General features: G+C 36.0%; 1 protein-coding gene across 1 annotated transcript in view; it reads right to left on the bottom strand.

Annotated features, from left to right (window-relative positions):
• The window catches only part of DDX46 (DEAD-box helicase 46), a 42,268-nt gene continuing 18,048 nt past the window's right edge, over window positions 1-24,220 (bottom strand). The window contains exons 13-24 of the mRNA XM_088133762.1: window positions 23,781-23,859; window positions 21,336-21,418; window positions 20,762-20,926; window positions 17,788-17,950; window positions 17,509-17,702; window positions 16,142-16,279; window positions 14,765-14,914; window positions 14,157-14,357; window positions 8,391-8,609; window positions 7,552-7,696; window positions 2,088-2,161; window positions 1-251 (exon numbers count right to left, since the gene is read on the bottom strand). Coding sequence (XP_087989888.1) covers window positions 204-251; window positions 2,088-2,161; window positions 7,552-7,696; window positions 8,391-8,609; window positions 14,157-14,357; window positions 14,765-14,914; window positions 16,142-16,279; window positions 17,509-17,702; window positions 17,788-17,950; window positions 20,762-20,926; window positions 21,336-21,418; window positions 23,781-23,859 — 1,659 coding nt within the window. The 3' untranslated portion in view covers window positions 1-203. The remainder of the gene's footprint in view (window positions 252-2,087; window positions 2,162-7,551; window positions 7,697-8,390; window positions 8,610-14,156; window positions 14,358-14,764; window positions 14,915-16,141; window positions 16,280-17,508; window positions 17,703-17,787; window positions 17,951-20,761; window positions 20,927-21,335; window positions 21,419-23,780; window positions 23,860-24,220) is intronic.

Raw genomic sequence — 24,220 nt, 5'->3', positions numbered from 1 at the left:
CAAGTGAAACAAGTTTAATTATGCTCATCTGAAACTCTGGTTCTATATGCAGAAAACAATCCCCCACCGAAAGAATTTTGATCTTGATCTTTAATCAAATTACAGTATTTTTAAAAAGTAATGTACAAATAAGCAGTAAACAACAAAGGTAAACAAAAATGTTTCACAAATGAGAAACTGGTAGAGAGAGTTGCTCCAAATATTTATAAAACTTTGTATCTTCCTTTGTTGGTTGGTTGGTATGAATTTTGCTGCAAGAGAACAAATGAGTATGTTGTTAATCAAAGATGCAATTGATAATGGTTAAGAGAATACTAACTCAATATGACTATAAAAAGCAACAAAAAACATGTGTTTAATTCAGAGTTGCATAGAACAGACCTCTACAAATTGGATTATTCTGAGGCAGAGCAGGGGATGCAGCTTTCATTAATTCCTCTCAATACTCTTGAAAATCTATACTAAATGGTGGAAAGTCTTTAAACCATTGTATGAGCTAGCATTTGGGGGTAGGGAATGCTGCAGAAGCAAGAAGAAACTAGAAGAAAAATTGCCATCTTCTTCCAATACAGAAAATCCTTCTACCATCAGAAGGAGCCTTCTGTTTTAAGAGATGATTCTGGATTTAATCCTTTGAAATGGAGCTAAGGGGGACTGCAGTCTTATCATAGAAGGTACCATATTGTTCCGTGTATAAGATGATACTTTTTTCTAAAATCGTTACACTAAAAATTGAAGGTTGTATACAAGGAAGTAAGCCAAGGAGAGAACCACGTGGTTGCGAAACTGCCCATACTTTGTCTCTGCAAACAGGCTTCCTCCAATCACAAGCCTTATGTAACTGATGTCAGCTGATGCTGAACAAACCAATTGGAACACATCCTGTTGGAGGTGGAGAGCATGTAGGCAGTGCGCAGATGTGACAGGGACTGGTAATGTCAGAGCATTCTGAGCCCATAAAGATGTTGGAAAATAAAAAAAGAAATAAGCGAATGTCTTACTCTGCAAAATTCAAACTGAATGTAATCAGTTATGCAAAAGAGCATGCAAATAGAGCTGCAGAGAGACAGTTTGGACCTCCTCCCACTGAGTGTATCATGTAAATGTTACCTAATTACTAAATAAAAATGTGTTCTGCTTTATCTTTAAAATATTGATTTCTTAATTTTGGGTTAGAAAAGTGGGTGTCGTCTTATACATGGGGGCATCTTATTCACAGAAAAATACGGTATATAAAGGAAAGTTCAATAAGCATTTAACTCTGTTAAAGCTATTTCTGTCACCACATCATCACTGGATAAATAAAGACTTCTCCAAAATGAATTCTAGTCATGTGAATTAGAAATACAATATTACATAAAGAAGCATAAATAACTTTACTTAAAAGAAATATATCCAGAAAGAAAATTGCTCTACTTTTACAGAAAAAGGTAATATAATTCGAAAAAACTTCCCAGATTTTAACTATAGAAAAACAGTTTTTAAAAAGGTATCCTATAACAAAATTCTCTTGATATTCTGCTGCTAATAGTGGCTAATATAAATTATAAAACAGAAATTCATTACTCCAGGACTTTGGGATTTGCAATATTAAAATATTACTACCATAATACTAAGGTGTTATGGTAGACTTATGTTATGTCATCAAAAATTCAATAAGAATGGTGCAGCGTGTTAAACCAAGAGAATACCCTCTGAAGTCATTCAGTTTTCAATAATTTCCTGAAAACCAGCAGGTAGGGGGGTCTCCAAGGAGAGGTCATTCCAAAATGACAGCACCATCACAGAAAGGCAGTATCTTCTCACCTCAACCTCCCTCACCCCCTGGAAGTACAGAAGCAGCTGTTCCAGCAGTTGTTCCTTACAAAACCTTACAGGTGAGGCTGATTCTGTTTGGGACAGGTATCAAGCCATGAAGGGCTTTATATGCCAAGACAATTACCTTAAATTAAATTCTGAAACTGATCAGCAGGTAGCACAGGCCCCGCAAAATTAGTATTGGAGCATATAATCACTGGGAGCTGGTAAGTATGGAGGCTGCCTTTTTGACATTTCATACAGAAATTATGAAATAATATTTTACCTACCAATCGAATAAGCTCTTCTTTGATAAGCCTAGTGATTTCTGCCTTTGCTTTCTGAACAGCCAATTCATTGGCGCCTGGAAATGCAAAGCAACATCCCCCATAAAACATTTAATTACCTATCAGCATAGCAGAGTGGTCTTAAAGGTTTTTAAATAATCCATAAATTGCATGTTAAATCTTTACTTTAAAACTGATTAGTATCATTTTATATTTTCTCATAATAGCCACCCAGAGTTGTTGGGAGATGGGCAGCCTATAAATTGTATAAACAAACATGCAAATAGATAAATAATCAAAAGTTCTTTTGCATCAGGATAGACTGATTTAAATAACTATAAATGACATATTTAAAGCAACAGTTATATCATGTTTCTTATACTGCTTTAAAAGTCTCCTTAACTTTAATGAGCACATTCCTTAATGCCGTGCATCTCTGGCAACTTTTTTTCAGACTCCCTTTGCATGGAAGCCTGAAAAAGTTCAGAATCCTTTAAAAGCAGAAAGATGATGTGCTGGTGTGCACAGGAGGTTCAAGCACTTGTTTCAGATCACTTTCAAAGAGAGCATAGCCCTAGCTCTTAGTCCATCAAATAGAGCTAAATTGATTGTACATATTACCTAGGGCAGTAACACAAAAGGTTATTTCATTTGTATTCTAATCTATTTTATGGTGATTGGTACAATTATGACATTATTAAATACTTTTCTTTTTTCATACATACAAACCTAAGCCAAAATCATTTACTCAGACTATTATTTTACGGAGGACTGGTGATGGATAGATACAATATAATAAGGATCTACATTCCAGTTTTCTGCTTGTCTCTTAGTAGGAATTACATTTGTCAAACTATAATGCTGGAATTTTCTTTTTTAGCTTCTTTACCTTATATGTCTGACACAGGGCTGCTGACTAAATGAATTTCTGCTTTTTAAACTACTTGTGTATCAATTTAGATGTGTCATGAAATGCATATAGATAATAATCAATTGCAGAATTGTTAAAATATTTTTTTAGAAAAATGTTTAGCCAGTTGACTGACTAATCAGGCATTGCAAAGAAAAAAATAGATGCCAATTTGCTTATAACCCTGCCACCATGACCTAGCAAGGTTGTGATTTACAAACTATAATTTTAGAGGTACGTAATCTATTTTCAGTTCTTGATGATATACTAGAAAAGATTTCAAAGGAATACTATGACATAAAAGAACTCCAATGAAATTCATCTTCAGACTGCAAGCTATTTTCCCAGAGTTTTTAAGATTTTTGAAATAACCTATGGTGTTTAATTGTTTTACTGATAAAATTCACTTGATTTTAAAGGAAATAGCTGTACACCATTCTTCAAATACTGCTAATGTTCTTAATGAATGAGATGTAGACAATTTAAGAAAGAATGAATGAACATGACTCATTTGGAACCAAATCAGAAATTGCAACCAATCCTTTTGGAAAATATATTCAGCAGTCATTGGTTTTCCATCAATAATCACCCCTCTCATTCCATAAAATATTGTATCTTCCAATTTCTTTTATTGAATAAATTTATTCTGATTGAAAAAGGAGAGAAGAGGAGAAAAGCCAAGAGCCAAAGATTGTTTGTCCTTTCTCCAAACATTTAAAGCAAGAATACTTCTGAGATTGTAGATATTAATTCCTTAGTGGCAGGCAGAAACGAAATCATTCTAAAGAATGGGGAGCTCAATGCTAATTCAATTTGCAGCCACTGGACAATATCTAAATTAATGATAAGAGCTGTCTTTCTTGAAGGTCATCAAAATAATGCTTCAAATATCATATGCCTAAACCTCTATCATACTTTTGTTTACAGTTGCAAGAAAAAGTATGTGAACCTTTTGGAATTTCATGGTGTTCTGCATTAATTTGTCATAAAATATGATCTGACCGTCATCTAAGTCAAGAGTATTGACAAATATAATGTGCCTAAAATAATAACACAAAAACAATTCTGATCCTTCATGTCTTTATTGAGAACCATAAAAACCTCATAGTGCTAGTGGAAAAAGTATGTGAACTCTTGAGTTGACCTCAAAAAAGCTAACTGGAGTCAGGTGTTAGCATACCTGGAGTCTTGTTAAGAAAATGAGTTTGGAGGTGTGGACTAGAGCCATGTTGACTAATAAAAACCACTCAAACTTTTTGAGTCTGCACTGCACAAGAAGAATACGCTTATGTGAGCCATGCCTTGCCAAAAAGAGCTTTCAGAGGATCTATGATCAAGAATTGTTGATTTACATAAAGCTGGAAAGGGTTACAAACTGATTTCAAAGACCTTAGAAATTCACCAGTCTACAGTTAGGCAAACGATCTACAAATGAAGACACTTTGGGACTGTGGCTACTCTATCAAGAAGTGGGCGCCCAGTCAAAACGACCCCAAGAGCACAATGAAGACTCATCAGTGAGGTAAAGAAACAACCCCGAGTGACAGCTAAAGATTTGAAGGCATCACTGGAACTGGGTAACATCTGTGTTCATGAGTCTACAGGATGTAAAACATTGAACAAGCAGAGTGTCAATGGCAAGACACCACGAAGGAAGCCGCTGCTTACTATAAAGAACATTGCTGCACGCCTGAAGTTTGCGAAAAAGCACACTGACACTCCACAGCGGTATTGACAAAATGTTTTGTGGACTGATGAAACAAAGATTGAACTATTTGGAAAGAACACGCAGCACTACATCTGGCGTAAAAAGGGCACTGCATATCATCATGAAAACATCATCCCAACCGTAAAGCATGGTGGAGGAAACATCATGATTTGGGCCTGCTTTGCTGCCTCAGGGCCTGGAGAGCTTGCAGTCATTGAGGGGAAGATGAATTCCCAAGTGTATCAAAAAATTCTTCAGGATAATGTGAGAATGTCTGTACGTCAGCTGAAACTCTGTAGAAGTTGGGTGACGCAACAGGACAATGACCCAAAACACCGGAGCAAGTCCACAACAGAATGGCTTCAGAAAAACAAAATCTGCCTTTTGGAGTGGCCAAGTCAGAGCCCAGACCAAAACCCAATAGAGATGCTATGGAATGACTTGAAGAGAGCCATACACGTGAGATGTCCAAAGAATATGACAGAGCTACAGCAGTTCTGCCAGGAAGAATGGGCTAAAATCCCTCCTGAACGATGTGCAGGTCTGATCCACAGCTACAGGAAGCGCCTGGTTGAGGTTATTGCTGCCGGGGTGTGTGTGTGTGTGTGTCAACCAGTTATTGATTCCAAGGGTTCACTTACTTCTTCCACTGGCATTTTGAATGTTGAATGAATGTGTTCAATAAAGACATGAAGGATCAGAATTGTTTTTGTATTATTTTAGGCACATTATATTTGTCAATACTCTTGACTTCGATGATGGTCAGATCACATTTTATGACAAATTAATGCAGAACACCATGAAATTCCAAAAGGTTCACATACTTTTTCTTGCAACTGTATATTGAATGGTCATTTAAATGTTGATATTCTATCAAATCAGGATAATGAAAAATATTGACATGAGTTAAGTTCCATTTGAAAGTAAGACACATGAAGGTAAGACACATGAAAACTATAGTCCATACTCTAAAATAGACAAATTATATATGTATGTGTATGTGTGTGCGTGTGTGAAAATCCCCCAAATTTCTCCCCAAAACAGCCACTATTTATTACACTATTTCTATACTATCCTGTTCCAAAATGACTCTAGGCAGTTTACAACAGAACAAACATAAAAATAAAGCACTAAATCAAACAGATTAAAGTAACAATTCCATAAAACTTTTAAAATAAAAATTATATGGCCACAAAAATATTAAGCGTGGCTTATGAACACAAAAAGATTGGCTCTGTTGCAGCAAGTTCAGGTTCTCAGTCCTATGAAGTATTTACAGCCCAATCCTATTCTGCTTAAGGTATGCCTAAATCCACTGAGTTCAGCGGGCTGTGGTTATTTATTCTGTCTGTATCAGACTCATACTTGAATATAAATCACAATGTATCTGGAGCAGGTAGTTCCCAGTAAATAGCCATTGCACTACATTATTTTTTTTATAATCTTACAAGAGTGCAGCAAGAAAAAAGTAAGAAATATCCCCTTCCTCCATTTGTTCTGGCTCTTATAAGTTACACAAGAGAAGAAAAATAACCAGAATGTAATTGACAAAAACGAATAGAATCTACATATCTTATTCAATGATAAAATAAAAGCTATCACTGGTTTTCATGACACCAAGACACAGTAAACCTGCATATCCTCTTTGTGTTCAAAGCTAGAAATAAAACAATATGTTACTAAGCTACCACTGGAGACAGAAAAAAAGTGAACTCTAGACAGAAACAATTTTCTACATAGACAGCTGAATCCCTAGCCACCTCCCATGTAAGAGGCCTGATTCTGTTATCTTTCAATAGGATTGGGAAAAAATCCGTATTGCTTTCTAAGACTCTATAAGTGGAATGCAACTTGGCTGGTACAGAAAAATGAAAAGGGCAGTTGCTGAGTAAAGTGCTATGCACTATTTCAGCAGTTGGGCCAACAGGGCTGGAATTTGATATTCATAGACATTTGGGGCAGGGAGAGAAGAGGAGGAACCCTGTCATCTTTCTCTGTCCTTAGCTGGAATAATTGAGAAAATACTAATCACTATGTAGGGTACTAGTTTCTCATCAGGCAGCAAACGTAGCCAGTGCCAAGAATGAAGAAAAAAATAAACAAACCAAATGCCCTGCTGCTATTCTTTGGTTTGCTCAGCTGGGCAGAACTGAAACAAAACTGACAAAACAGAATTAGCCTCTTGTAGTCAAATGTGCAGGCTTGTTCTGCTGAAATGTAAAACTGCCACTGTCTTTGTGACTTTCTCTGTTTCTCTAGTATCTCTTCACACTCTGTACTTTTCTTTAAAAGAGCAAACTGAACCACCAACAGATTAACCAACAGAGCCTGGAGATATGATTGCAAAAGAAAGCTATTATTGTTTATTTCACTCAACTTGCTGCTTTCCATTCTTCACAGAAACAGTTTTGAGGTTCTGGTTAACAGTGGACCTTCTGCTCTTGGGATGGCACTTAGCCCAAACACTGTTCCCAACACCAGCTTACTCATCATGTAAATCAGGAAATATGCAAAACAGTGCTCAGTTGTAGGTTTTCCATACCTGAAACACTTTCCCAAGCACTGTGTGGTGCCATAGTTAATATAAGTCATAAAAAAAAATACTATACATTTTCTCCAGGCCACTGAGATCAACAACATACATCATCTGATGCTGCTTCAGACTCTTCTATAAAAAGATCAGACTATCTATATTTTATAGAAGCAGCCAGAAATGTGTCTGAGCATTCCCCACTAGTAATTATTTTCTAAGGAACAAATTCACCTGACTTTTGTTATCTTAATAAAATAAATGGTATTTCTTAACTTGCTTCTCAGACTACTTAAGATAAGGCATTAGGCATACTCACTCTCAATAGCCAAGTAAATTTTTCTTTCCCCCTCCTTGGGCTCTTTGCCTGGAGGAAAATAGGTTCCTCTGATTGTAATGGCAGCTTCAGAATATTCACTTATTCTGTGCAGTGCTTCCTTTGAGGTTACTTTCCATCTAGCAGTCTGCAAAAGAAAGTGATAAAAAATAGGAAAATGTCAGGTGAAATTCTAAATAAGATGAATTCACAAAAATTGCATGATAGCGTTATCAGATATTCACAATGGTATCTACATATTTAGGTTCTGTTCACTGGGAAAAAAATGCATCTGCATAACATTTTACAGAAACTGTCAAGAAAGCTTGATTTAATAAATTTATCTCTCTTTCCGAAAATACTGTTTGAACTAACTTTAAAAAGTTTAGCATTTCTTTCTGTACCAGAATTCATCTATGCACTATTATCAGATTACTTATTTTATAGTTTCATTCTCAATTCAAATAATGAAATTGCCCCCCCCCAGGATTTTGTGGATTTCATTTATTAAAGGTAGAGAGTATTTTTATTTTGATACTAAGCTTTAAAAATACAATATGATTATAATCAACAACATTCTATAAAAATTAAATCTGCAGCCAAATTATACACATCAAACAAGCAACAGAAACACAACAGAAAAAACATCCCACTGAAGTCCAAGATTATGTGGTTCAATGGTAAAGTTTCCCTCTTCTATTTTGTCACAAATACTCTAGGTTAACATGAAGTGCACTCAGGAAGAAATAGTTACATGGGAGCAGATAAACATTACTATAAGAAGAGTTATGGCAACTAAAAACCTGTGCAATTTAAATGAAATTGAGAAAAGCAATCCTTGCCTGAGGGAAATCATTGATCTCCAGTTCTTCCTCATATCTCTTAAAGGATTCATTTTGTCCCCCCTCCTGTTTCTCCTCTTCTTGTTTTTCTATGGGCACATAATTGAGCTTGGCGTTGATCTTCTCAGCTAGTTGCTCTGCAATAGTTTTTGCAGAAACTGTTGGAGCTTGAATTGTGCCACCCCTCAGGATAGCGTTTGTAGCTTGCTGCATCACATCCTGAAATAAGGTATTTAAAATAAAAAACGACAACTAATTTCAGAAACATAGCACTGTGCAATTTAATATATTAAGGTTTTGGTAAAAATGTATAAACTAACTGAACAAATGAGAAATGAAAAGCTTGTCAATTAAACAAAGTTGATCATAGATACTACCTACAGAGATGCTAAAACGACCACTTTGCTTGCAAAAATAAAGGCCTTCACAGTGTTTCAGCCTCTTAATTATTCAAAGATCACTGTGGTTTTAAAGTGTGAAGCCTGAGTCACCGATCTGTCAATGCTGGTGGAATGGGAAGAGGAAGCAGATTGCTGCTTCATACTGCAGCCAGAGCATCATTTCTCACGCTGTCTAGTACAGAGAAGGAAGATGTAAGGAGAGGGGGGCATTGGAAAAATCAACTGTTCCCCTTCCCTTATACCCACAAAGATATTTTCAAATGAAAAAACTGAATTCAGAAATTTTCATGTAATTTTTTGTATCAACAATTGCCAATTCTTATTTCTGCTCTGATTATCTCCTTTCCCAGCCTCCAAATACATAGGAAAACAGAGATAAAACAAAGGATTTATTATAAATAAATTACCAGTTGTATAAACAAGAACAGGTCTTGTTATACCTTAGAGACTATCCAATTTATTCTGGCATAAATTATATCTACTTCACTAAAATAAATTTGTTAGCCTTTACAGTGCCGTAGGAGGCTTTGTTGTTTCTGCTGTAACAGACAACATTACCATCCCTCTAGAAATTATCTAAAGAGGGCTTCAGATAATTACGGCATTCAAATTAGCATTTTTTTTTCAGGGAAGAAAAAACAGGCACAGCACAACACACACAACAAATCAGGGACAGGGCCACCAGAAATGTACAATCTAGGAAACATCACATGTGCGCAGGAGTGAACAGAATCAACCGGGGGAACACTGCAGGCATTGCATGCTTTACATTGTCAACTAGGCAGCTCCAACAAAAGGCCCAAACTCAACCTGACTAGGACCTGAAAGATAGATTAAGCTTTTCCTCCAAATAATTACCAGTGACTTTGGAAGGAGCAGAGAAGAGTCTTGTATTATCTGAATAACAAAGGAAAACTCATGAAAGTGAGCAAATTGGTGGGAACTGCAAATAATGAAAGAAGATGGCTGAAACAGGGAGAAGATGGAGAGGAGACCCTGTAGTTTCTTCAAAGGATATGGAAGGAAGCACACTAGCTTTGTCCTCTTTTTGCCTTTTGCCTGTGAAGGTCTTACACTGAAGAACTTCCTCTGTCCATGGAAGCTCTCCACATGAATAAGTACTCTGAAAAATCAGGATCCCTGATCACTAGGTAGTTTCCATGCATAAAGAGGCTTACTACTGCAGACAGTCACCATATACCATATTTATCGGCGTATAACATGCACAGGCGTATAACACGCACCTTAATTGTAAGAAGGAAGTTTGAGTAAAAAAACCCTTAAATTTAAAATAAATGACTTGGAAGCAAAATAAAGGGAGCTCTGAACTTTTTGTTTATTAATATTTATACCACTTATAAGGTAAATACGTAATATGAAAGAAAAAGCACCTCTTTGAACGAAGGAAATCGGTGTTCCCCATCGCTCGCGTGAGCGCCTGAGCTTGCTCACCTCCTGCTCTGCGGAGCTGTCCTGGTTACAGCCCTGGCTCAAATGAAGACTCCAGTCTCCCAGCCCTGCCTCTTGAGTATCGGCGTATAACATGCAGCTAGGATTTCAGCCCCAAATTTTAAGGGAAAAGGTGCGTGTTATATGCCGATAATGTGATGGAATGGAATTGTGAAGGCCAAGATTAGGGAGATAAGCATTTTCTTAGCTCACTCGAACCGCGTGGGAGGAACAAAAGAATGAGACTGACACCTCCCTGAGGAATTCATACTGTTGTGGCTGGAGGACTTTGGGAACTGGGGTTTTAGTCTGGGAAGATTCTTGCTAGAGGTTGTAGCAAATAAACATAGCTGGACTGAATTTGCATGGTCTCTTGGAGTCCCTTGGGCTAAATACGGTATATGGAAGGGGACAAGAGAAGAATGAGGGCACTTAACTGAATGGTATCCTAAGTATACTTACCAGGAATTAAGATCCATTGAACTTAATATGATTTACTTACATGACAACTTACCCCATAATAAAAAAGGAAGCAGAGAGAGGGCCCTGTGCTTAGAGCTTAGCACAAAGACTTTTATCCACCCATTTTCTTTTCACAAACAAAAAGAAAAAAACAGCTCAAGACTCCAAAGATCTCTTCCTTAACTTCCACCCTAGCCACATATAGAAAACAGGGCTAAATAGATTAATCTCCAACATAGCAGCAGTGTGCGTGTACATACACAAATACAGACAAGTTTTTAAACACACACACACAAACTTTATATCCTGCATTTCCTTCAGGAACCCATGGCATGTACAGAGCACACTCTCTTCCACTTTTCTCCTACAACAGTAACTCTATGAGATAGATTTGGCTGAAATTCACTTATTCAGCTTCCATGGCTGAGGATGGACTTAAACTAAACCTCCCCAGTACTGGTCCCACATTATAACCATTAGGCCACAGTGGCTCTCTTACTCATTTGAAAGCAACAATAGGTAAGCATGCATAAGATTAGACTTCTATAAGTGTATCTTATGGGTTTGTATAAGTGCATCCATATGCGTACACGCATGAGAAAGTTGCCTGTGTAAGAATGGTATGCATGTCTATATGTATCAATTAACTGGGACTTCCAGGTGGGGAAAATGGTAAGCTGTTGCATCTTTGATGAGCAGAGATGACACCAAGGTGAAGACTGATGACTAGGCAGCGAGCCCAAACCAGCAAAGCTTCTCCGGACAAGGAGAAGCCAAGAGATTGCCCATGTGCAGTCCAGACGGCCACTCCTTATGAGGAAACCTGAAGCATCTAGGGAATCTGCAGGCAAACTGTCAGTAAAGCGCCAGGAGCCGAGGAAGAAACATCAAGCTCTCAGCATCAGGTGGAGCAAGGCTTAAGGATGCTGGGCTTGACCCAAACCCCACTTTCTAGCACACATTCAGGATATAATTATTTTGCCAGCTATAGAGATCTTCTAAGCAGCAGAGCAACTAGACTACCCGGTGAGTGTCCCTTTGACCTGGGAAAGATCAAAGTAAAATGTAAAGAAATAATAAGGATTTAAAATTAACAGAAAGCAAAAAGCTTATTAGGAATTACGAAAATTTAAAATGACTAGTTATATTTGGAACATTGTTTATTTTAAACTACTTTGGACTTTGTGAAAGACCATGTGACTATAGAATCACGGAGAGCTGGATGTGTCTAAAAAGGTAAGAAAAAAAAGGCTCTTATTTTTGGTGTTTTACCTTTTTGGATTACAAACTTAAGGAAAGAAATGACTAATATTAGAAAAGCAACGAAAGAAGGGAGGACAGGACCGTGAACAGAGCAAATAGGGATTATTCCAGAGACTGTAAAAAGGATGTGGGAAAATTTGGAAAAGAATACTATAGTGGCAGTGGCAGTATCATTGATTGAATCTGTTAAGAGAGATCTGATTTCATTTGAAGGAAGAATGAAAGAAAGATTTGCAAATATGGAAAAGATGAATAGAAAATTGGAAGAATCTGCAATACAAATGGACAAGGTGTACAGAATTAACACAAGAAATAAAAAGTTAAGGAACGTACTAAGAAATATACTTGTGCACCTTGTCAGGAAAAAGACAGGAAACCAGGTTCTTCGACAACATCTTAACACTAAACTAAGGATTAATAATACCAGAATACTGCATAAGCGAAAAGAATATAAAATTGACTTGTTTGATCAGGGACAAGATAATAAGTACTTTTACAAACCATCAGAAACCCTTTATGGACTTTTTACTGAAAATGGACAGAAATGAATTAATGATTTCTAAATTTGTCAAAAAGTTGCTTTTTAAAATATTTTTTTCTTTTTTCTTTTCTACACTATCTTTTCTTTCTTAATCTCATTTTCTGTATTTTTTCATGTTTATCTTTTACTTGTGTAAAAGTATGTATTAATTAATTGGGGTATCAATTAATTACATAAATAGGGTCTGTTACTTTACAGGATATTTCACAGTAACCATGAATTTAATTACTTAACTTTTTGTCCTACCCCCATCATTTGGGGAGGGGAGTATGACATCTAGCCAAAGTGTACAGATACATTCTTATGTATATTGATATCTGCAAGTATTTGATGAACACACTTATGGACAGGAACATATTTCCAGGATTGCTTTCAGAGGGAACTGACAACCTTAGCTGACAAGGTAGGGAAACTGGGCAGCATAGAGCAAGACAAGACAGGGGAAAGTTGATCTCTCATATCCTCCTTTTTATATCCATTACATTTGTGATGCAAAAGTGAGAGACACATGCATAAATATGTACAACTGTGCCATCTTATCAAGTTTAGCTTTTTAAAAGGATCTCTACTTATAACATTTTTCATTTAATGTTGAAAACATAGAAAAATCAGTGCCAAGCTCTTAATTACTTTGGCACAGATATAAATACAGATATATGCACTTTTCCAGACCAATTCACAATGTAAGAAAAACCCTGTGGGTTCAAGCCAAAAGCTACTTATGAGAAGACCACAAATAGATTATGCAATAGGCAGGGAGAGGGCTGCTGATCTTGGAGGTATCATGGACATGTTTGCACAGCATGGGCTTGGTTCAAAAGCAAATGACCCCTCCAATTAAGAAAAAAAAAACCTAGTATAGCTTCAAGTACTTTTCAAAACAAATGTATCTGATTTATAATATATATAATTGCAAATCTAAATCCTTATATACGTATTGATCAATGGTTGTTCTTAAGCATACAAACAACCATCTACAAAAAATGTTCATGCAGAAATAACATTTTTTATATCAGAACACTTTCCCTTTCAAAAAATGCCAATCAAATTGTGTTTATTAGACCTTTATGTCTTTGGAAAGCACTAAAATATATATTAAAATATCTAGATACATTTCTTCTGTTACTGACACAACCATATTTTGAATTTCTGCATCAACAATCACATCAATAGCACTTCAAATATTGCCAATATATACAGAGTAAAATTTCAGTTATCTGGACCTCCCATGTGCAGGTTCCTTAAATACTATCTAGGCCTAATGTACTCTAGCTTCTATACTGCTACCATCCCAAATACTCAGATAGTATTTTGCTATTATAACAAATACTTTTGCCACATAGAAGTTATTCAAAATATTTTGAATTATGTCTGATAACATCTTGTATCATGTACACAGTTAGGAGGAATTTATAATTTACATTATTATAATTTATAATGGTCTCAATTCTGAATTCAAATTAAACTGTGTTACTAATTCAACTGCAATTTAAAAAAAATGAAATAAATAAATGTGCTTCATCCCTCTTTCCTTCTAATGTTTATTTCTGTTGGGTGGGCCAGATAGTGAAGATTGTACTATATACACTTAGCAAAACATAAAATATTCAACATAAGACTACAAAAAATTATTTTGTAGAAGAGGGTGACCTTAAACTGAAAAGAGACCAATACTTGTGCCTCGGCTCCAAGATTCTTCTGTGCATTGATTCTCAATGCCAATCTCTTAGCAATTTCTAATTTTTCTGCATTTCCTGCTGTTGGTGCAGGAACATTAGATGTACCACCAGATGATGCCATGTCCTTCACTCTTTTCTTTGAATTGAACATGCTTTCAATCTGCTCATCAATCTAATAAAAAAAAAAACTCAAAGTAAATTTGTGTTTAAGGTAATACATAACCAATGATAAGAAGCAGCATGCTAATGATTTAGATATCTAAGTGACTGGTTTCTTTTTCAAGCACTATCCTGAAAAATAATCAAAAATAAAAACTGTAAAAAAAAATCCAAAGTAGAAAAGTAGAAAAAAATTATGCTTGATTTTTATGACGTTAGGTATTTCATAATTGTGAAAATGATAGACAGATACAGATGAATGCCAGAATAATATTTGAGTGTAAATTAAAAAGAAATTGGGCTCACAAATGCACTCCAATATAAGAAATTTCCATAAAATCAGCCAGATGACAGGAAAACAAAAGTGTCAGCATATTTTATATATGAAATGCCTAATTAAAAGAAATTTTAAATACTTACATCAACTGCTGTATCTTCATCATCTGAATCCTGCAAGCCAAGTGCAGCTTTCTGTAACTTCTTCCGCTCATTAGCCAAAGCTTCTTCTGTTTCATCAAACTTGAATCCTTTACCAGAGAAGCCACTACTCTTTTTTATTGTTTTCCCCTCCTAAAAATGCATATTCAAAAATCAGTCCCAATATATAAAAATGTTCTAAAAGTTTATTGCCAAAGGTTTTAAAATTTACCATGTAATATATTTTAATGTGCTATTTTGGAGAAATGTGATATCTTGGATGAGAGATAGCCCAGGTAGGCTATATACACTTAGCAGTCAGGTTCTTTGGGCTTCAGGAGATCAATACTGAAGTACTGATCAGGTTTTCTGCCAATATTTTACACTGCATCCTACAGAATCTTCCTCAGAAGCAAGGGTTACCTTACAGTATTTTTAGACTGTGTAAGATATGAACTCAGGGGGTTGGTTGGTGATTGGAGGTTTCCTGGAAGCTATTGATTAATTGGTTGATGGGAATTTGATTGGTTCACCATAGCTGCTTGTTGTGTGTGGTCTGGATCAAGTGCCTGTGTGACATTCCCAACAACCTTCCAGCAATTGGGACATGGGGTGAAATATCTAAAAAAAAACCCTGATCAATACTTCAGTATTAATCTCCTGAAAACCAATTATTAAACAGATATAGAAATGTGATAATTCAGTATTCACCCCAAACCTAAAAAAATGATAGCACATTTAAAACTGGAATTTTAAGAGATAAATTAAGTTCAAAAATTTAACCATCACTGGGCTGTATCTAATGGTGGTCATCTGCTGAAAGAATAGCATATACTAGTTGAACAAATTCATCCACTCCATTATTCTTCCCATGTACTCCTCAAATCTGTCCTGAAGGACTAGTGAACCTTCTCAAGAGGTCAGGAGAACATAGAGAGACCATAGGGAAGAGTGAGGAGAAGCCAGCTGGTAATACTAAATGTAGTTCATGATGTACAATGATTTATGGTTTACAAACTGAAGTCTAAACTATACATATGGAAGAATGAATTGGTACAATGGACCAGTTCAAGTTATGAGTGGAGCTACCGTTTTTGGGTGCTCCCACATGAAGAAAACTTCCTAAAATTAAAAACAAACAAACAAAAACCACCCACCCACAGTTTTAGCATAATCCATTCCAACGCAATGTACAGAACAGCCCATCCATGATCAGAAGACACTTTCTGCTTACAAAAGGGTTCCTCCAATTAATTTGAAGAGGTACAAACTGTGCCCCCAAAACACCCAACTGTTCTGTTTAAGAACTGTTCTCTGCACACATAAACATAATCAGAAGTATGTAATCTGAAACCAACAATTATAAGATGGGTTACTTACAGCTTTCTGCTGATCTTTGAAGTCATTCCAAAGTTTTTCTAACTCAGGAGGAACTGTAGTACCTGACAACTCCAAAGCTTTAATTATATCACCAGCATACCGTGCTTGATCTTCAGTTATGAACGTATATGCATAACCCTGTAATAAAGTATTAATTATAAACCTAATGTAACTGAAAGTTCATTGACTTCAAATTATTTTTCTTTTTCTGAAGTTTTGCAAAGTCTGATTTCCTTCAACAACATATGTCTTATGGAGCACTTTGCCACAGATAACTGGTCAATTTAATAACAATTATATTTTCATATTTTTACATAGCCAGAAAATGAGATCAATTCAATTTTAAGAGAGCTGTGAAAGCTGTGCAGAATTTAATTCATGTTTCAAAAGAATTAAATATATACCATACAAATAAGGTAAGAAAAAAGAGGCAATCATAGCATAAAGGCTTGAGTCTTAATATTGTGGCAAATTCCTGATGCTGATACAAATCAATGAAAACAAGCCATTGGTTTCTAAAATATTAGGCAACATTCCAGAAATGATAAACTAAGTATTTTTAGTTTTAAATATTAGGATTTCATACATTTCTAATCTTATTTTTCTTTTTTTTAACTTGATTTAAAAAGAAACCTGAAATCAATGCAAGTATACAGAGCAGGATCCAGAATGTGTATCCTGTAAATGAAAGAGTGATTCCTATCTATGGAAAATTGCCTAAAGGTGGAATGAGGAAAAATTATAATCTTCATACATTTTCTCCTCCTACAGTTGCTTACTCAGGAATTAAGATCCCCTTGGTTCAATGGGACATTTCCAAACAAGGTTTCACAGAACTGAATCCTTAAAGTGATCTTGCTCAGGACCTTTGCACATGCACATATCTTATCTATACACAAACTATCAGAACTAATTTTACAGTACAGGCCTATCAGGCACATGGTCAACAGTTGTTAATTTGGCTTAAATCACAAAATTGCTATTTAGTTGAAAATGAAAGGAACAAATCACTGAGTCAATGAAATTAGGCCAAGGTCTGAAGAACATTAAACCAAGGATCACACATGGCCTGAGGTTTTCAGATTGTCCACCACGGTTCTGCTTAGTTGGAAATCAGCATATTTTTATTATAAGAAAAATAATTTTAGAGCAAATGGTTGCTCAGAAAATGTATATATTTCACAATGGGAAACCTGATGTAAACCAATGATTTAAATTACTTTACTCTTAACATAAAAGATTTATAGTAATAATAATTTGCAAATCAATCCATGTATAGCATTCCATAAGCATTTCCAACAAAGCAATAACCCATCCTAATCAGACCTTATCTTTAAGTCATCAGTGCAAAAAAAATATTTACATACTTTATTGCCTGCACGCCCAGTTCTGCCTGCCCTGTGCACATAATCCTCATAATGATTAGGACAACTGTAGTTGATTACAAGCATAAGATGTTTTACATCAAGACCTCGGGCTGCTACTGATGTAGCCACAAGCAGTTTGCATACTCCACTCTTAAAATCATTGATTATGCTGTCTCTGTCATATTGATCAATACCTGCAGAAGAAAACACATGCAAAGGATGTTGACTCAACGTTCTTTTATTTTGTCAAATAATTAAAAGACAAGGAATGCCCACTACCTCCATGAAGCGAAAGACAGGGGTAAGAGGCTCTCATCAAGTCTTTCAGCAACCCATCAGCATGTTCTTGTTTATCCACAAATATAATGACAGCTCCTTTTTCCTGATAATGTCCTAGTAGCTCAAGCAATTTCAAAAATTTGTTCTCTTCCTCTATGACAATCTGAAAGACCAAAATATTTGGTGAAGCAATATCTCTGGTGAAAGGTTAGGAAACACCAGCATAGTCTATAATAGCAATAAACCTGATTCAAACATTGTAGTATACATTCCCAGTGGAAACTTACTTTAATTTTACAGTAAAAGAGTTATAATTTTCCTAGATAATCTATAGCTGCAGCTAGCAAATAGGGCAGGATTCTGCTTCACCTTTCCTGTCCTGAAAAAAAAAAAGACTACCTAGTTACAAAGTAAGTACTACAAAGCTATACAATTATTTTATGGCCATGATTCAAAGACCTGTTCCAACTCATTCAAGGATTAGCTTGTTCATTAAATGATTTACAGGTGAAACTCGAAAAATTAGAATATCATGCAAATGTTCATTTATGTCAGTATGGCAACTCAAAAGGTGAAACCAATATATGAGATAGACGCATTACATGCAAAGCGAGATATGTCAAGCCTTACTTTGGTATAACTGTGATGATTATGGCGTACAGCTTATGAAAACCCCAAATTCACAATCTCAGAAAATTAGAATAGTGTGAAAAGGTTCAATATTCTAGGTTCAAAGTATCCCACTATAATCAGCTAATGAATCCATAACACCTGCAAAGGGTTCCTGAGCCTTTAAATGGTCTCTCAGGCTGGTTCAGTAGGAATCACAAGCATGGGAAAGACTGCTGATCTGACAGTTGTGCAGAAAACCATCATTGACACCCTCCATAAGGAGGGAAAGCCCCAAAAGGTAATTGCAAAAGAAGTTGGATGTTCCCAAAGTGCTGTATCAAAGCACATCAATAGAAGGTTATGTGGAAGGGAAAAGTGTGGTAGAAAAAGGTGCACAAGCAGCAGGGATGACCGCAGCCTGGAGAGGATTGTCAGGAAAAGGCCATTCAAAAGTGTTGGGGACTTTCACAAGGAGTGGACTGAGGCTGGAGTTAGTGCATCAAGAGCCACCCTACACAGACGGATCCTGGACATGGGCTTCAAATGTCATATTCCTCCTGTCAAGCCATTCCTGAACAACAAACAACATCAGAAGTGTCTTACCTGGGCTACAGATAAAAAGAACTGGTCTGTTGCCCAGTGGTCCAAAGTCCTCTTTTCTGATGAGAGCAACTTTTGCATCTCATTTGGGAACCAGAGTCTGGAGGAAGAATGGAGAGGCACATAATGCACGATGCTTGAAGTCCAGTGTGAAGTTTCCACAGTCTGTGTTGATTTGGGGAGCCATGTCATCTGCTGGTGTTGGCCCACTGTGCTTCATTAAGTCCAGGGTCAACGCAGCCGTCTACCAGGAGATTTTGGAGCACTTCATGCTTCCTTCCGCAGACGAGCTTTATGGGGATGCTGACTTCATTTTCCAGCCGGACTTGGCACCTGCCCACACTGCCAAAAGTACCAAAACCTGGTTCAGTGACCATGGGATTACTGTGCTTGATTGGCCAGCAAACTTCCCTGACCTGAACCCCATAGAGAATCTATGGGGCATTGCCAAGAGAAAGATGAGGGACATGAGACCGAACAATGCAGAGGAGCTGGAGGCCACTATTGAAGCATCCTAGTCTTCCATAACACCTCAGCAGTGCCACAGGCTGATAGCATCCATGCCACGCCGCATTGAGGCAGTCATTGCTGCAAAAGGGGCCCAAACCAAGTACTGAGTACATATGCATGCTTATACTTTGCAGAGGTCCGATGTTGTTCTATTTCCAATCCTTGTGTTATTGATGTCATGTAATATTCTAATTTTCTGAGATTGTGAATTTGGGGTTTTCATAAGCTGTACGCCATAATCATCACAATTGTACCAAAGTAAGGCTTGACATATCTCGCTTTGCATGTAATGCGTCTATCTCATATATTGGTTTCACCTTTTGAGTAGCCATACTGACATAAATGAACATTTGCACGATATTCTAATTTTTCGAGTTTCACCTATATATGGCTGCCCACGTCACTCATGGAACTCTGGGCAGCTCACAATATGTCAAAATTGTACAATAATATCTACATTAACTATAACCCAAATTAAAACTATAACTACAGAATATATTAAAACAAGGCCATATAAATAACTCACACTTACAATAATTTGATTATTCAACCAACCCCCACCCAACACCCTGGGCAAATGTATTAGCCCATGGAACTGCTGAATCTTTATTTTGGCTTGCCAATCCCATCCATGGCATATTTGAAATAATTTCTGAAATTATCTCTAATTGCTAAAGCAGTTTATTATGCAGCACAATGAGCCACTGGTGAAAAAAGCAAGCTTTAAACTGTATTCCAGAACAAATAACATAATATATGAAGTCTGGCTTCTAACTTTAAGCTGATAAATAATTGCTATAGATGATATTTAGAGAACCAGCCTTGGATTCAACTTTTTCTTTAATAATGCCACAGTCTACTTTGAAACTGGTACTTTGTGATAGAAAAGTACCAGTCCAATCTGAATATATTCCTTCATAGTAGCAAATGGATTCCTCTGACAACTGTATGAACTTCTTAGCACAGCCGATTATTGGATGAACTTTTGAATAAAAATTGTATACAAGCAGAATCATTCTGGACCACAGGAAAAGAAATTTTATCACTGTAGTCCTTTGATCAGCTGCCTCAGAGACACACAAATAAACATATGAATTACTCTCTACTTTATATAATTAATACATTTCAGAGGTCAATGTCTGCAAAATATTTACAGGTGAAGCTATCTTGGATATGTAACTTAGTTCTAATGCTATCCTATGAAGACTATCATTAAGACATGGAATACAAAGGATATACTTCTACAACTTACCACTCTCTGTTCAACATCTGAACAGACAACACTCCTGCCACCAACTTGGACCTCGATTGGTTTGCTTAGAATACGGCGAGCTAAAGCCTCCATGGCTCTAGGGAAAGTAGCAGAAAACATCACAGTCTGACGATCAGGTCTCACATTGTCTACAATGCGCATAACCTATTATGAACAAAAAGGTGGGTTAACAGGTGGGTTTTCCAAATCAGCTACCTCTTATTTTCTGGAGGAGTGAAGTTCTTCTACAATGTTCAGTGTCTAGACCAGTGGCAGGCAATTTATCTACTACTAAGATATTCAAAACTCCATTCTTTTTACTGGCTTTGTATAACTTTGTGCCTAATTTAATGAATTGGATAATAGGCAGCAATATAGTAAGAAGTAGGTTATTAGGCAGTACTTTGGATTCTTCAGTGCTCTGCCATTTTGGTACCCATATCACAGATTAAACATTTACTAGACAAAAATAACTTTCTGCTAATCAACAGCAGTGCCATCATAGAGCAGAACATGAAACATACTATTTCAGCTTTAGTCAGGAAATCTGATAACCAGTCATCCCTCTGTTTACCTGAGGTTCAAAGCCCATGTCAAACATTCTATCTGCTTCATCAAGGACAACGTATGTCACTCTCCGAAGATTTGTTACCCGACCTACAGAAAGGAGAGAAAAAAAAACAAAAGGAAACAAGAATAAATCAAAAAGCTATTTTTCTTCATAACACATGTAAATAAAATGGTACACATTCTGACTAGAATCTAAACAACGATTTAAATATTTATTTATTTTAGAAAAACAATTCACTAAATGCCTTATCTCTTATGGTGGCAAACATTTTGGCAATTGTGTACTGATGCACAAGGCCCATTATTTTGTCAATTTCTTCTCTTGTATACCAGTACAGGGTCAGAAGAACCTGCAAAATTCAGAAAACAGCCCTCACCAAAACACATCATAAAACTAAGACTAAGGTGAAGCAACGAGCCACATCAGCCATTATCTGTGAGCGCCACCTAGAAAAAAACATATTAGAGATTACAGCGCATGTGTGGAAAGCAAAATTCAAGTGATAACTGAAGAAACCTTACAAAAACCTTAATGTCATTATTGGAAATATTTATGACTGAAAATTTAACCACACTGAAGTCATGGAGAGCTTTATCTCCAATTTCCTAAGCAGAAAGTCTCATACTGGTTCACAAATCTATTCAAAGAAAATACCATCTTACTAATATAAACAGAACAGCACATTTTTTTTCCTCATCTACAGATATAGCTTACAATTAATGAACTCAAGAACAGCTATCCCACTCATTGTGACAAACAGACCTATGCAAAGGGTATCTTTGCCTTGTGTGATGATTTAAACCTAAAAGATTTTTTAAAAAATTTAAACTAGAGATTTTCAAAAGTGCTGATACAAAGTGTACTTAAACTTCACTTAATTAAAAGTGTGTTTGAGAATCAGCAATTCTACACTAGATCTTGTATCCAAAAAACACAATGAGCAAACAGAAGGTAATTTCATGCATATACTGTGCATACATCACTGATTTTCCATCACTAGTTACTGTACCTTCTATTTTCTCTGTTGGTTTATATGGCGAGAAGAAAGAGAGAACATACAGACATATTTTACATATCTGTATGCTTTTCTTTTGGAATTCCATGATTTTTTTTTAATAGTCGAAAGCAGTTTCAGGATTTGACCTGAGAAGCCATGAACCCTTAGAATTAAGAGACTTCTCTGGTGCCTCTACTGTTGGTTTCTATTGCTCTAATACTTAATGGAACTAGAGAGAGTACAGAAAATCCTTCTCAACTACCAATGCATATGAAGAGAGCTGGCACCTTATAGGAACTTCAAGAATATACTCTAGCCCAAGAAAGCACAGACATTTCTCACTAACACAAAAAAGAAGTTACAATCCACAACAGCCTGCTTTCTATTACTTTATTTATACAAACTGTTATCCACATTTCTTCACTAAAATGATACCAAAATGAATGTAGTAAACACAATAAAACCACTTTTAAAAAATCTGCAGAGATCCCCAAACCATGTCACTTCCAGTTCTCTTAGTAAATATATACAGGAGGTCTGAATTTCACCTCAGCTACTGATGCTTATCGGTTGGAAGCTGGATTGAGTTAGACCTGACTGCAGCATCTTCAAGCAAGTGGATAGTTCTTTTTAAAAATCTGAAGGAGGAAATGCTATTTTAATGTGGTTTAAAAGTAGCTAATTCAAAGTAAACATAAGATCCATATTTTTCTTTCTTCACCTCTAAACACATTATGTAGCACGTTATTCCTAATAACCAAAGTAAGAACTTTGCAACACTTCTTTATTTGACTCTTACAAGTATACATTATTTTGGAACAGGATTGCTGCACCTACCTTTGATGGCTTAGTCTTTGGAAGCCCAGTTCTATAACTCTTGAAGAAACTTTTTCCACAGAAGTCAAATGTCAACAGTTTAGTAAGAGTTTTTACAGTAAAATATATAAACAAACAATCAAATATTATACAATAAGTATGTAATGTTGCAGTAAAATGTACTTTAAAGCTGCAATATCTCAGTTTAGTTTATGCATTATCAAAAGATTTTGAGGAAAAAATCCTTTTTTTACTCAAAGTGTTATATGTTATGTACCCCAATTTAGAGATGTAAACTTCTTTCTGGACAAAAAGTGAACAATCAATGTGAACAAACATTAGACAGGGAATGTGATTTCAGCATAAATGATACACATCTAACAGTTCTCTTTAGAAAGTCAGTTCTGAAGTTGAGGTATATGAAAATGAATATATTTATTTTAAGAAATGCTTCAAGGGTCTCCATTCATCAAATACTTTTGAAACCTATAATGAAAGGTGCTGAAGAGAGTCATTTTTAAGACTGCATTCTATATTAGATATCACAGCTTCAACAGATCTATGAATTTCATTACTGAGGGGTAGGGGGGAACAACTTTTCATAATTTCTTAATGAAGAAAAAGTATTTTCTTACCATTATTAGCTGCTAACATATCAATCATACGGCCAGGTGTGCAAACTATTATTTCCGCACCCCTTTTCAGTTCAGCAATCTGATTATAAAATAAGTAGAAGAAACTATTTTAATGTGTAACATTTATAACAAGTAACACTTAAACTATCTGTATTACTGATGTATGGTTTAAGATATGATTCCCTCTGTTCTCAATTATTAAATGATACAACATGTCAGAGAAATATACAGCTATAGCACATCCACAGGGCCCCTCTACCTAAGCCTACATCTTAGGTAATGCCTGTCCATCTTCCCTCATTCTACCCTCTTCCTAAACAGACAATTCAGAAAAAATGAATTGCCTGTGAAAAAAATGGGTAAAAGCAGCTAGAGAGGAAAGAATGAATTTTCTACTTTCTACACACTGCCATCCCATTGATTCAATGGGATTACTTTTA

The sequence above is a fragment of the Python bivittatus genome, unplaced genomic scaffold (genome assembly GCF_059951505.1).
Source record: "Python bivittatus isolate LINGU-HERP-01145 unplaced genomic scaffold, Pbiv_v1 ctg000080_np1212, whole genome shotgun sequence".
Classification (NCBI taxonomy): domain Eukaryota; kingdom Metazoa; phylum Chordata; class Lepidosauria; order Squamata; family Pythonidae; genus Python; species Python bivittatus.
The sequence above is the reverse complement of the archived record's forward strand: the minus strand, read 5'-3'. Positions and strand labels throughout refer to the sequence as shown.